At 36.7% G+C, this 14,723-nt stretch overlaps 1 protein-coding gene across 1 annotated transcript in view; it reads left to right on the top strand.

The window, feature by feature from the left end:
* Window positions 1-5,735: 5,735 nt before the first annotated feature.
* The window catches only part of LOC120222493 (neurexin-1), a gene marked incomplete at its 3' end in the record, with an annotated part of 571,839 nt that continues 562,851 nt past the window's right edge, over window positions 5,736-14,723 (top strand). Inside the window, exons 1-2 of the mRNA XM_039220336.1 lie at window positions 5,736-6,027; window positions 9,245-9,406. Coding sequence (XP_039076267.1) covers window positions 5,854-6,027; window positions 9,245-9,406 — 336 coding nt within the window. The remainder of the gene's footprint in view (window positions 6,028-9,244; window positions 9,407-14,723) is intronic.

The raw sequence follows: 14,723 nt of genomic DNA on the forward strand, positions 1-14,723 counted from the left end.
CTCTCTCTCTCTCAGAAATTAAAAAAAAAAAAAAAAAATTAAAAAAATAGGTGATGGGGATTAAGGAGTACACTTGTTATGATGGGAACAGTTTGTTGTATGGAACTGTGGAATCATTATATTGCACACCAGAAACAGTATGAGTCCATGTTACATAACTGGAATTAAAATAAAAACTTTAAAAAGAAGAAAAAAAAAATAACACAACATTACTAGAACCTCAGAGTCTTCAATAGTTCTCCTTTCATCAAGCCATTATCTTGATTTACAACAGTAGAGATTAGATTTGCTTGTTTTTTAAATTTTTTACATAAATGGAATCATAAGTAAGTACTCTCTTAAGTCTGGAATTTTTCTTTCTTTACTTAACCTTATTATTGTAAGATTTAGCCATATTTTTGTTTGTAATTGAAAATTATGTATTTTCAATACTGTTCCTTTGTGTAACTATAATTCAATTTCCATTCCATTGATTGACATTTCTGTAGTGTTCAATTTGAGGTTATAGTGCAGAGTGCTACTGCAAACATACCAGCATGGTATTCTGATGATCTTTATGTGAATTTTTGTTGGATATATACCTACCAGTAGAATTATTGGGCGGCAGAGTAGGCAGATATCCATCTTTAAAAGATGTTGCCAAACAATTTTAAAAAGTGGCTCCCACCAGTAATACAGGAGAGTTCTATTTGCTCCACATTCTCACTGACACTTGGTATATTTTGCCTTTTTCATCTTATTCATTGTAGTGGAATATATTATTGTGGTTTTCTGTTGATGCCTCTGGAGACAAAGGTGAACATCTTTTCATATGAATATCCTATTATCAGGGAGTATTTGTTCATATATTTTGTCTATCTTTTCTGTTGATTTGTCATTTTTTTCCTATTGATTTGTGTAAGCTTTTTATGTATCCTGCATATAATTATTTGTTGCTATGTGTATTACTGTAAATCTAATCTCTTTCTCCCTGCCTTCCTACCCTCCTCCTTCCTCCCTTCCTTCCTACTACCTACTTTAAATTACTGCCTATATTTTCTTATAAGAATTGTATGGATTCAGATCTTATGTTTAGGTCTTTAATCCATTTTGAGTTTATTTTTGTGTATGGTATAAGAAACTAGTCTGGTTTCATTCTTTTACAAGATGCTGTTCAGTTTTCCCAGCTTCATTTGTTGAAGAGACTTTTTCCCTATTGTATATTCTTGCCTCCTTTGTCATAGATTAATTGACCATATAAGCATAGGTTTACTTCTGGGCTCTTTATCCTGTTCTAATCATCCGTATGTCTGCTTTTGTGCCAGTGCCATAGTGTTTTGATTACTACAGCTTTGTAGTATATCTTGAAATCTGTGATTGTGTTACCTCCAGCTTTGTTCTTCTTTCTCAAGATTGCTTTGGCTATATGGGATCTTTTGTGGGTCCACATAAATTTTAGTATTACTTGTTTTAGTTCTGTGAAAAATGTTGTTGATATTTAATTTCTTTTTGATATTTACCCATTAGCACATATTGGAAATGCACATGATATTTGGGACTTATGTTTTAAAATAGACCCATTCTTTACATGCTCGACAGGAAAGTATAAATAATTATTTACTATTCTACTTTTTATTTGCATATGGCAGCAGAAAACTTCACGACAAAGACTATCTAGTAACAGACTTTGAGGAAATATGATCCTCTTGTGTTGTAGAAAATACAATGATTTATGTGTTTTTATATAGTATACATATCCTTTAATGAGAAAGAGCATAGCAAAAATATTTTTTCCTGCTTAGATTTATGTCTCATTTATGGCTTTCTGAGGTAATGATACATTCTACAGTGAGTTTTCCCAAACCTTATACGGTTGCCTTTAATGCATATTTGAATTGCCTAAATTTGAAATTAAACTATACAAAAAGAGTGATGCTTTCATTTTTAAGTAAAAGAAACATCATGGTGTTAAATGTCATCAACACTCATATAACTCCAAAGCTTGCCATCTAATGAATTGAAAACTCTGTTTACTATTTCCTCCCTGAGTATGCTACATTATCTGGCAAATTAATCATTTGTCAAGATGCATTTTGAATTATGCTGATTTGAAATGACATTAGGTCACCTGGACGAAATGCTGTTAACTAAACCAAAACTCCTTACACCCTAAAACTTCGTTATTTTGTTATTTAGTTATTTAAGGGTAGTCCGATGCTGAGTTCTCATACTGCCTCTGTTCATGGCACGTTTTCTAAACTTGATAGTTATTTAAACTGTGTGGGCCTCACTTTTTTTTCTCTAAGTTTTTATTTAAATTCCAGTTAGTTAACATACAGTGTAACATTAGATTCAGGTATGCAATTTAGTGATTCCTCGCTTACATATAACACTCAGTGCTCATCACAGTGCCCTCCTTAATGCCCATCACCTGTTTAGCCCATCCCCCACCCAGCTCCCTTCCAGTAACCCTGTTTGTTCTGTATAGTTAGGAGTCTTTCTTGGCTCACTTTCTTAATAATGTACATCAAAAGATTGGGCCAGAGAAGGTCCTCTAAAACTCCCTGTGACTCAGAGACTTATTCTGAGTGTTCCGTGGGGATGAAATTCTGCAAATATCATCATCAGATAAGTGGGTCTCACTATATATAATGCATGTATATGTATATGAACCATAATTTATGTGACTACTACTATCAAATGATCAAAACAATGAGCAGAAAAAATTAATTGAAAGCTATTAGAATATGTTTCCATTGATTACAGTAACCATTTTCTGAGTACTTAGACTTTACACTATGGGAAATTCCCATGGGATTATGTAATGCCAAGTAGTACTTACTGCATTTGGTCAGTTTTCATTTTATCAGCCTTCTCCACAGCAGTAAGAATTATGTGTTATCCATGGCTTTTCCAAACCCGGAATTTTTCTTTTTTACTTTCATTTTTTGTCAATTTCAGGGTTATGACATGGTATTTGAGTATAATTTATTATTTGCCTCTCCCAGAAGACTCACAGGATTGCACATCTTTTCACTTATTCTGAGAAATTATTGTGCTTTCCTTTTGCACATTTTCCCATTGTTCATCTTGTTTCATATTGATTTATCAGAGTACTTTGCATATCCGGGATTGTAATCCTTTTTAAATTAATATGGCATGAAATATTTTCTCATAATTTTTATTTATATTATTTCTGTTTTTATGATATTATTGATGAATAGGTGTTCCTAATTTTAATGTGGCTGAATAAATTGATATTTTATTGGTGCTTTTTATGCCTACTGAATAGGTCATTTCATAAATGAGTTTCTTACTTTTTTGTCTTACAGAAATTTTACAGATTTGCCTCCGTAACTCATATCTTTAGTGCATGGAGAATTGATTTTTGGAAATGATCTAGAGACCCAATTTCACTTTATTCATATCAATATTTACTAATCTATACTTCACTTATTTAATGGCAATACATGACTTGATATAAATCGTTTTCACATATGCTTAAGACTATTAAGAACAGTCTTAAGACTACTTAAGAATCAGCTATTCACATTCATTTAAAAATTTCATATTTTTAATAGAATTTCATCAAATCTATATATCTGTTTATATATGTTTAAAAGTATGACTGTCCCAAGTACATGGAACCCAGCAATCTTTCTGAAATACCTTTTTAAATCCAAAACTTTTCTGAAGATGATTTTGGTCTTTCAATTTATACAATAATATTTGCTAATATGATTTTTACACTGATAATCTTCATATTAGTCATATATTTTTCCTATCTTCCTACATTATCCAGGACTTCAAGTACAGTGTTACCAGTAGGCAACCTTATTCTGACCTTAAGGATAATATCCTAGATTTCCCAATAAAGTTGACATGTGCTATTTGTTTTAGATTGTTTATCACATTTATTACATTAGACAAATAAGAAGGAAGGCATCTGCCATTCCCAATGCCCACCAACTTTTCTAGATGCCTATACATGCATTATCTGATTTTATCATGAAAGACTAGCATAACTAACCATTTTCAAAATCTGAGATTTGAAAAGATGCCCTTCCAGTGCAGTTAGCAAGTAACCAAGCCAGGAAATAATTTCACAATTTGACCTACCTTTTCCCTCTTCAGTGTATCAGAAACATTTAGTTGTGTTAACTCCCAATATCACATAGTGAACTGACCAGGGATACAGACACCCAGACTGTAAAGTTTCAGAGATAGGAATCGTGTCAGCTTTGGCCACTCCATTATCCCTAAAGACTAGTCCTGGGCTTAACACTTGGAAGCTGTGCAGCCAAAATTTTGAGTGTTTGAATGAATGGGAGGAGACCCTCTAGTATGGCTTGCATTGTCCTTGGTATGATTCTGCCTCAGAATGTGATGAGTTTGACTTGACCACAAGTTGTCACTGATAACTTAACAGTATGCAGTGACTATTCTTCAAGGGCTCACTCCTTTCTGAAAGTCCCTAGGTGCTCAGTGTTTAACTTGCCATGCCTTAACTTTAACATGACCATTAAAGTGCCACCATGCCTTTCCTACCTGTAGCCACTGTGACACTGTCTGCATCCAGAGAGTCAGATCATCAGGCATTGGTGACCTGAAACCTTGATTTGAGCTCCAGTGTAAGAATGTGAGGTATTTCACTCTCAGACGAAATAGCCTTGTGATAAAAACCTATTGCCAAGGGTAAGCCCCTTTTTGATATGAACCCTTCAGTGGACATGGTAGAGATGCTATATTACCAACGAAACAGATTAAGATTTGCCAGTACCACTTATAATTCTGTGTTTATAGTTTATCAGATGCTGACTCCAGACCACACTGTCTCATTTTTCTTGGCACAATACCGTCATTGCCTAGGAAGTGCGGAAGCTTTTGGCTTGCATTCTTCCTCTTTCCAAATACCCACTTTTTGGGTTTGATCTATCTGACATCTTGTGGGATCCACATTTCCACATTGTTATTGGTAAAAAATGGTAAAGACACATATATAGAAAATGTTGAGATTTCACTTACATGCTATCCCCATGATGATGTGTTGGAATTTTTACCAGTTATCATAAAAGCCAGCCCTACCATCTGCTTGGTGAGATCAGGGAAGGAATTAACAATCCAGCAGACGCCATTAAACTCCCTATCACTGCTCCCTCCATCCAGGGAGGAAAAAAATGAATGCATATGCTCTGTAGGAGATCTTTTTACTCCCAGACCAAATTCCTATTTTTTTTCTTTGCTCTCCCCTTACCAGATAATTTGTTATAGTTTCTCAGGGATGAAAATATTTGGCTCTTCACTAAGAAGGTCTTTGAATATAAATGTCTCACTGAAAATTAAAATAGCGCCTCAGTTGGATGGCGAGAATGCTGCAAACACATTGGAACCCATTGTTGCCAGCAGAGTAGAACCATCCAATATGCGTTTTTGGTACCTGATTCATGCCCTGAAGATATCACAGAGCTACTTTCTCTGATCAGAGCTCTTGCAGTGATACTTAAAAATTAATTGAATTTTCAAGAACGTCAGCTTTAGCTATTCCAGTTGAAGGCCCAATAGCTTAAGAGGCTTATTAAAAATATACTGCCACCTACAGTACTGTTTGACTCTGACAAGGCTCTTGTTATGCATGTTAATTAGACAGAGTTAATTTTGGGGCTGATTAATTTTGTTTCTGTTAAGATCTGCTGATTTACGTAGTATATTTCTTAACTTATGCACATGTGTATCTGTTTTCCTCTAGGAAAAGAAGAGTATATTGCCACTTTCAAGGGATCTGAATACTTCTGCTACGACTTGTCTCAAAACCCCATCCAAAGCAGCAGCGATGAAATAACTCTGTCCTTTAAAACTCTTCAGAGGAATGGACTGATGCTTCACACCGGGAAATCGGCTGATTATGTCAATCTTGCCCTGAAAAATGGAGCTGTCTCTCTGGTCATTAATTTGGGATCAGGGGCCTTTGAAGCACTAGTGGAGCCCGTGAATGGAAAGTTTAATGATAATGCCTGGCATGATGTGAAAGTCACCAGGAATCTGCGTCAGGTAACAGCGCAGTGGATAAGAGAGTTACTGGCTTTGTTTCTCACTACAGCTGTGTGTGTGGTACTTGAAAATCCTAACAACATGACGCAGGGCTCCTCAGAGTCGCTTACAAATTAGCTTCTTCTTCTGAGATGAATCTTCCTGCCGTACTTGAGCAGGGGCATATCTAGAAAGTTCTGGGGGCCCAAAGGCTATTTTGATACAGCGACATATGACAATTTTCCAGATCGCTGCAAGGATATCCCTGCGACCTGCCCTTCCTGTGATGTGTGTGATTTTCTTGTGTTTTTCTTTTATTTTTTGTTTGTTTGATTTTAAATTATAGTTTTCATGGTGATCATTTGGAAGCATGCACATTGGGGTCATTAAATCACAGTTCCTTTTTTGTAGTAAAAAAAATCAGTGTGTTTGTGATTTGGGATTGTATCAAATCCCTACTCTCTCCCCACCTCCACCTCTGAAATGAGGCCATGAAAAGTCCCTGAAGGGAAAAAATGACTTTGGGGGCCTATATATCTCCTGAAGATTTTATTTATGAAGGTTTTTGTTGTTGTTTTGTTGTTGTTTTCTTTTTTTTTTTTTTTTTTTTTTTTTTTTGCAAAGATACTTTAAATCCCAAATGACTCCGGAGAGACCAATTCGTCTTCTAGGTGCCCATTTCTATTTGGTTGTAATTTTTTTTAAAAAAATTTTTTCACGAGTCTATATGCTAGGAAAATATCAATTCTTTAGTAAATCTGTGGGTCCACATATACTGTATGTTTTTAACCGAGACATCTTATTACAGTATATCTATCTGTATACACAGATGAAAGTAAATAGATTGTCCTTTTATATTGAACATTGTAAGTTTTGGTTATTATTTGAAACTTAATATTACAATGTGTCATTTTGTTAAGTGTTGACAGTGACTAATTTTCTGTAGTACATGCCGATCTCAAACTAATATCCTTAACATATTTGTTGTTTCTCTGAACAGTTGCAGAATGACCGGATTGTCTCTGGTTTTCCTTTACTAAAACAGCCCTCTCTTTCTGAGCTGTTAACCATCTAACGTTTTCTTTCCCGCTTCTGAAAGGCTTAAAGTAGCCAAGCTAGAGAGGCAAAAAAAAAAAAAAAAAAAAAAAGGCATTTTAGGAGTGCAGACTTAGTGTAGCTAAGCATACAAGTAAAACTGAAGGATTCTTGAGACCCTCAAAGACCTTTCAGAGGCCTTCTTGCCATGGGAGGGGCCCTGCATGCTTCACACCTGCCCTGGAAGTTAGTCGTGCCCCCCCCCCCCCCCACCAAGTGCAGCTGTAGACCAAGAATTTCCTATAAGTCTGTCTCTTTGGTTTTCCTTTTGTTATTTTTTCTCTCAGATTCTCACCAAGAGACCGGAGGCTCATTTGAGAGAAGCACAGAAGGAAGGGTGGGGCTTGAGGAGCCCACTTTCTAGATTTGCCTTTGCTCAGGTTACAAACCAAACTGTGAATTGGTAGCTCAGAGGAAACTGGTTATACAGCTGGGGTGCATGTGTGGCAGGACAGATTGAAAACAAATCCATTCTACTCATTCTATGTGTCAGGATCTTTGCTTTGTTTCATTGCAGTAAACTGTGACCCTAAAGTCCATCAATATGACCGAAGGAAGTTTTGGAGTTGAGGAGGAGTCCTTGTATGCTGTAAAATTGAGTAGTAGGGCATTGCCAACCGATTCCTATGAATTTGCTGGGGCTGGGGCGGGCCAGGGTGGGGGAGGGTTCACCTACGGGCATACGGCGGCAGTGGTCAGCTGATGAGCTTTAGGCCTTTGAATCCCTTTTAGACTTTTTAAATGACCATCAGATGTACTCAGGGAGACAAAGGGAACGTTGCCATGTGTCTGTTTCTATCTAGTAGCAAGTTATAAACAATGCTGGCAGGAAAAATATTACCTCTGTGGGAGGCCTATTTGTTAGTCTGCTTTTTTCTTGTAAAATTTTTTTGCCCTTTTTCTATGTTACTAACATGCTTAATAACTAACATGTCATTCATGGAATGTTTCATTCTACTAACCGTTACCTGAATCAAAAAATGTACTAACATGGTAGAGACCATCATATTTTTTAAGTAACGATCGTTATTCTGTTCACAGTTTTTAATTTCCTTTCTCCCCCCTTCTCCACAAAGCACTCAGGCATTGGACACGCTATGGTAAACAAACTACATTGTTCGGTAGATATCATTCTAATTGTTTCTTATTTTGGGTTTGCCGTGTGTTTTCTTTCTTTCTTTTAACTGTAGACATCATTAACAAAAGAGGAACTGCGGTTGGTACTCTTCTGCTTACTTTGACCTCCTTCTTTTCATCTGTTGTTGACCTTCTTATTTTTTACCTGTTCCTGTCAACTTCTGTTTTCCAACTCACCTGTAGGGGCATCGTTAACGTTTCGAACGTTTTGCATCCAGCTGTGGTTAACACGGGATAAGACAAAATGGTGGCTGGCCCGAGTGACCGCAAGCTCAGCCAGTCTCTAACCATTCATGATGCATGGCATGCCCACCTGATTTGGGAATGTTGGAGATGCCACACCCACTCATCTTTACGTCATCACAGAGCAGTTTTGTTGTGTTTCTTTTTTTTCCTTTGGTTCTCCCCGTCTTCTTTCCTTTCCTTTCTGAACTGTACTGTCCCTCCTGCATGTGCACATCAGCGTGTGCTGCTTCCACTGGTTGTTTTGCCTTTCCTCCCCTTTGGCATGGACTTAGGCACTTGCATGCTGAACAACTGCTGCTCAATAGTGCAAATAGTGACGTTGCTGGAAATAGCTTGCGCCTTTTATGTTAACAAGGTGCACGTTGTGATTAGTTAATAACAGACAACTAAACTTTACTAATATGTACACCAGCAAAACTAACCTAGGAAGCATTTTACTAACACCATTTTTGTGTCTGCTAAATAACTTTTGAGTTGCAGTAGGGATGATGCTGACACTAGTTCAATAATCAGTTAACTCTCTAACTAGTTTAGATCTCTTAGGGCTAGTTGAATAGAATCCAAGAATAAACTTCAAACAGACATGAAAATGGGTTCCGCCATAGGTCTCAAAATAAAAACCAAACAAACAGAAAAAAAAAAAAAAAAAGCAAAAACAAAATGAAAAAAAAAAAAAACAAAACACAAAACAGGCATATCCCAGGATTACAGTATCTAGGTCTGAGTATAGCGTGTCCTTTCCCTGTGCTTTGTTATCTAGGTGACAATATCAGTGGATGGGATTCTTACCACAACGGGCTACACGCAAGAAGATTATACCATGCTGGGGTCTGATGACTTTTTCTATGTTGGAGGCAGTCCCAGCACAGCAGACCTTCCAGGGTCACCAGTCAGTAACAACTTTATGGGCTGTCTCAAAGAGGTAAATATCACTGTCACCAGGATCATTCCTAATCCATGATGCCATCATTTCAGATCCAGACTGAAAGCACCTTTGCTGAAGACCCAGTGTTTGTGGAGTCAAGTGGCAGAACCTTAAATTCACTATTCTGCTGTTGTTTATATAGGATTGGGGGAGGGAGGAGGCTCAGAGAACATTAGGAAGGAATTAAGTTCTCCTTCTTTAGTAGTCTGTAAGTCACAATTAAGATCTGCATGGGCGGTTGTGTATTAGCTATGCAAGCAAGTCAAACACAAAGAAATACTGGGTCAAGAGTGAAGTTAAATGCCTTGCTCATTTTTACTTTAAATGTCTTATGTGTTATTTATGCAGTGGTGACTTGGTAAAAAAATTAAAAATTAGGCTACAAGAGAGGCTGCCTGAAACAAAAACAAATGAGTCTGTATGATGAGATGATTTTGTTCTTGTGTTTTAAATGTGTTCTTAAGGAAGTAAAGCTATTTCATTTGTCATCTGATAAGCATACTTGGTATTTACCTGAGCAAAACTATCAGACTAAAAGATATCAGTAATTTCATCCCTCATTCTCAGCTCTCCTTATCTATTATAACTTGTGATAGAATTGGAACTTAGCGGGGTATAGGGAGAGAAAGATCGGGAAGTCCTTGAATTTCAACTCATATTAATATTTTTTCCATAAAAGCTGCCTGTTTTCAATCAGGTACAACCCAGTTTCTTTTGGCTGCTAGAATCAGAGATTTCTATTGCATTGCCTGGCTGCAGTATAATGATATAGACCTCAGAATGTAAAGTATAATAACTTGGAATTTATGAATGATTAGTCATGGGTGCTATTGCTAAGCAGTTACATACTTTGGCTTATTTTAAAGAAAATATTCTAATCATGTAAACTCGATTTAGATAAGCATCAGTGAAAAACAGCCACTGTTTAAGCTATCCTCACCTCTCTTCCATTTATGAAAACATACTGCTTTGCCCAGTATGTGGATGTATATAGAAGTATCCTAAGAGGAATTTGAAAATGCTATAGTCTTAACAAGTATAAGGAGGTGCAGTTTTCTGAAAAGTTGAATTTAATCTTACTTTGTGTTGAGAGAGATTGATTCCCTCCCAGAGAAAAACTTTCACCCTTAATAAATATGTAGTATGGCCCAGGACTTTGCTAAATTCTGTGGGCATAACAAAATAATTACTATTTTCATTATTATAATAATAGTACTAGCATTTTATGAACTCTTATTTTGTGTCTGATGCTCTCCTAAGAGGTTTACAGGGATTTCCATAGTGTAAGTAGTAATTTTATTATCTGTATTTTTCAGAGAAGGTATCAGGTTTTGGAGCAGGTAAGTTTCTTGAGCAAGTCTCACAACTAACAAATATAAAAGCATAGAGCTTAATCAAAGAAGTGTGATTTCAGATTCTGTTGTTTTCTTAATCACCATAATACACTTTCCCTAAAGAAGTGTTTATGGGGAACCCTGCCATAGAAGATTGTGCTAACCCTTGAGTCTCTTAAAAACAGCAACAGCTTTTAGAAATGTATAATAGACTGTAATGAGGGACTAAACTGTGTGGCAGAGTTATCCCCTTTGGAGTTCAAGAGAATGAAATGAGTAAAAAAATCTAGTAGACAAGGAAGATACACAGAAAAGTTAGAATGTGAGAGTCTTGATGGATGACTATGGTTGGGATAGACAGGGAATAGAGAATGTGTTTCAGACTGTGGAGAAACATGGTAAAAAATAATAACTACATTTCATGATAAGTTGCCCAAAATCCCTTCTGGTGAAGACGACTGTGAAAGGGGGTGCACAGAAACACACCTCCACCCACCCACCCCATTTCCTCACTGTCAGTATGAACAGGCCAACCTGGAGTCAGCCCTTAGGCTCTGGTTTATCTATGGAAAGTCGGTCCTGCTGTGGACTAGAAAAAAGAAAAAGAGATCTAAGGGGATCCAAACACGAATGTAGCTAGAGAGCTGTTTTGGGTATCCAGTAAAAAACATGAGGTTTTCTGTAGTAAACACCCAGGTTTAGCTGAGCTTCACTGTCTTCTGACAGTTCATCGTGGCAGGACAATTTTTTGAGTGTAGGAAGTTGCAATGGATTGCCGTGATCTGAAATTATAGTTTCAGATTAAACTGTACTTCAGATTAATGTCTGTAATGTTTAAATGTTAATGAGTGGTAGATACACTTTAGAACTCATCTATTTTAATTGGTTTCTCAATCACAAAAATCACTATAGCAAAAACAAGCCAAGTGGTCTTCCATATGACATTTAATAAGTCCCTACTGAGTCCATGCAATGAAGTTTCACTCATGTCATTATCTCTACAGGTTTTGAATTGATATCATTCCTCCTTATTGATTGAGTACCTCCCATGTCTCTCACTTCCACGGCCTGGGGGATGTGCGGAATGTGCATAGAGCAAGTGCTGCCAGTGTTTTGTTGTTATTGTTGTTTTGCCTTTTTTTTTGTTTGTTTGTTTGTTTTGACATGTTATCTCTTTCACTTTATTTCCTCCTGACATACTAGAGATACTAGAGGGCAGAAGAGTATAGACATAACCAGCCTGTAAATCAAAATGTACTTTGTTTGGAGGGCTTTTGGCTGGATCATAGTTTCCGTCCATGTCTGAATTACTATTTATTTAGAATGCCCTGCTCTTCCTACTTCTGAGGTGAAATTGTGACCAACTCTCATAGGTTTGGAGTTAAATCACCTCATTTCAGGTAGTTGAGCTTTGTAGAGTTAAAAAGAGAGAAACTGTCCATGTTCATTCTCACCACATGTGTTAACAGTAAGCCCACATAAGCCTTCCTTAGGTTTCCATATGCATTCTGCCCTGGAGCATGTGGCTCCTAACAATCGCTTTTTCAGTCTGTTGTGCAGTCCCTTTTAGGATGACCAATCCTAGGGCATATACTAGTAACACCATGTCTGAAGTCATAGAAGAAATTTTGGAGGGTTAGAATAAGAAAGATCCTGGAAATCATTCACCAAGTCCAGCCTTCTTATTTTGCAAATGGAGAAACAGACCTAGAAAAGTCACCTGACCCACCCAAGAGCAATGAAAGGTAGCAGGAGTAGGACACAAAATATCATCAGATAAAAAAGAATATCTGAATGGCTGACTCTGTTTTATTGCAAACAGTGACCTCAAGACAAAAATAAAGATGGCCTGCCATCCTCACTAATTCACACCTTCACTCTTTAGAGTGAGAAAAAATAAGACGTTAATCAACATGATGAAACAACCCATAATCTCATGTTCACTAGAAGCAGTTAGGGCTTTCCCTGCATGGCATTTGAAATGAGACTTAGTTTACATGTAGGACAACCGTCCCTCAGTAAGAAAAGTGTTATTATACTTCAGTGACAATCACATTTCAAACTAAAGTAAAATTAGTTTAACATAATTTGGCAAAACCTAACCTAACTGAGTTTGTTTAAAAAAAGAGAGAGAGAAAGTGAGAACCTTGATTGACCAGGAATTTATAATAAGACAATCAAAGTAGTTTTTTTTAATTATTTAAATTTTCATCATAAATAAATAAAATGTTATCAAAGAAATGTTTGAGCTCACTGCAAATGACTTCAAAGGATATAAATTTGAGAATAGTTAAAGGACAAAATTGTAACTAATAAATAACCATGATATAGCCCACATATGCTGAGATTCCTAGAGGTTGATATGTCTTTAAAAATATGCTTTGTAATCATACTTTTATGAAAGCAATGCACATCATGCTTTGGCCGAATCATGCTTTTGTTGATATTCTTTGCATTTTTTATAACACCGAATACTAGTTGAAATACACATTGCTTAAGAATTAATGATCACTTTAAGTTAAATTTAATTTTTCTAACTTAACAGAGGACTGTGAGGGAGGAGAAGGGAGAAAAAATAGTTGGGGAGAGGGAGGGAGACAAACCGTGAGACACTCTTGAAATATTGAGAACAAACTGAGGGCTGATGGGGGTGGGAAAGAGAGGATGTGGGGGGGGTGATGGGCATGGGGGAGGGCACTTGTTGGGATGAGCATAGGTGTTAATATGGAAACCAACTTGACAATAAACTATAAAAGAAAAAAAATCTAGCAAACCATATATGAGTGGGAATGGGAGAGGGAATGGGAGGAGCCTACAGAAAGGTAAATCACAGCATCAGAGTGAGATACTTGGAGTCCATCTGAGGATGCCCAGAGCCCTGGCACTTCCACATTAAGCTACTTGGAAAAGTGTCTTTCTGTATAAATATATCCCAGTTGATTCCTAAGGTGCTCATTAGAGATTTTTATTTTTTAAATCTTCAAAGATAGATGGAAATCCCACTAATATGTGTTTCTATCTCAATATTTTGACCAGGAAGGCTTCTGTAGTAAATGACTTACAAGGAAGGGTCATGCCCTTCCCTCATTAATCTTGCCTCAGAATCTACTCCTGCTATTATGCATTTCTTAGTCTCTTTGTACCTCCAAAATGCTTTGAAACACCTATTTCCCTCCTGCAGTGAAGATTATTTAACATAATTTGTTGGTAGGGAAATGAAAGTGAAGAGGGAGGAAAGAAAGGATTGTCTTCACTGAAACAACCTAGAATCTTTTATTTGAAGTTTGTTTTTAGACATACATACCTGCTAGAAGTTTTTTTTTTTTTTTAGTCAGTGGAGATGCTACCTGTATAAGACAATTTAGAAAGTCACCACTAAGTCATCTGGGATAAGCCTAAGGAAAGATTCTAGAAAAAAAAAAAAAATAGAGAAATGCTAGGGGGAATTAAATCCCTACTGAAAATTTCATCAACCTAATTAGATCAGCTCAGCCTTTAATTATACTGAGAAGCTTTTAGTGCTAAAATTTGGAAGATGTTATGAGGGGAATGAGATTCAGAAAACATCCTCTTATGTAAGCATCTCCCCACCCCGTTAAAAAAACAGTTGATTCCTCCATGTAATCACCATGGTCCCCTCTGCCATTCCAATACCAGCCCTGTAATTCCCACAGGCATCAGCACTGGAAGAGAGGTACTATATATCCTTTGTTGTAAATACCCCTTAATTCCCATCTTTCTTTTTTTGGACAACAGAGACTTTTAGACAGTTGTGAAATCGTCTCAATTTAAACCCTGGTGATAGAACTAGCTCATCAAATGTGTGTCCTCAGATATCCTTCTGTTCTATCTTACTTCCTTTTTTTCCCCTCTTTGTTCAGGGAAGAATGGAGTGCCTATCATTTACAAGTAAAAACAAAGATCCATGGCAGAATTTGCTTTTAAGTTATCTTCACAAGTATGAAAGAGAAGGCTTTGTG

Source organism: Hyaena hyaena, unplaced genomic scaffold, assembly GCF_003009895.1.
Source record: "Hyaena hyaena isolate Hyena2069 unplaced genomic scaffold, ASM300989v1 scaffold_883, whole genome shotgun sequence".
NCBI lineage: Eukaryota > Metazoa > Chordata > Mammalia > Carnivora > Hyaenidae > Hyaena > Hyaena hyaena.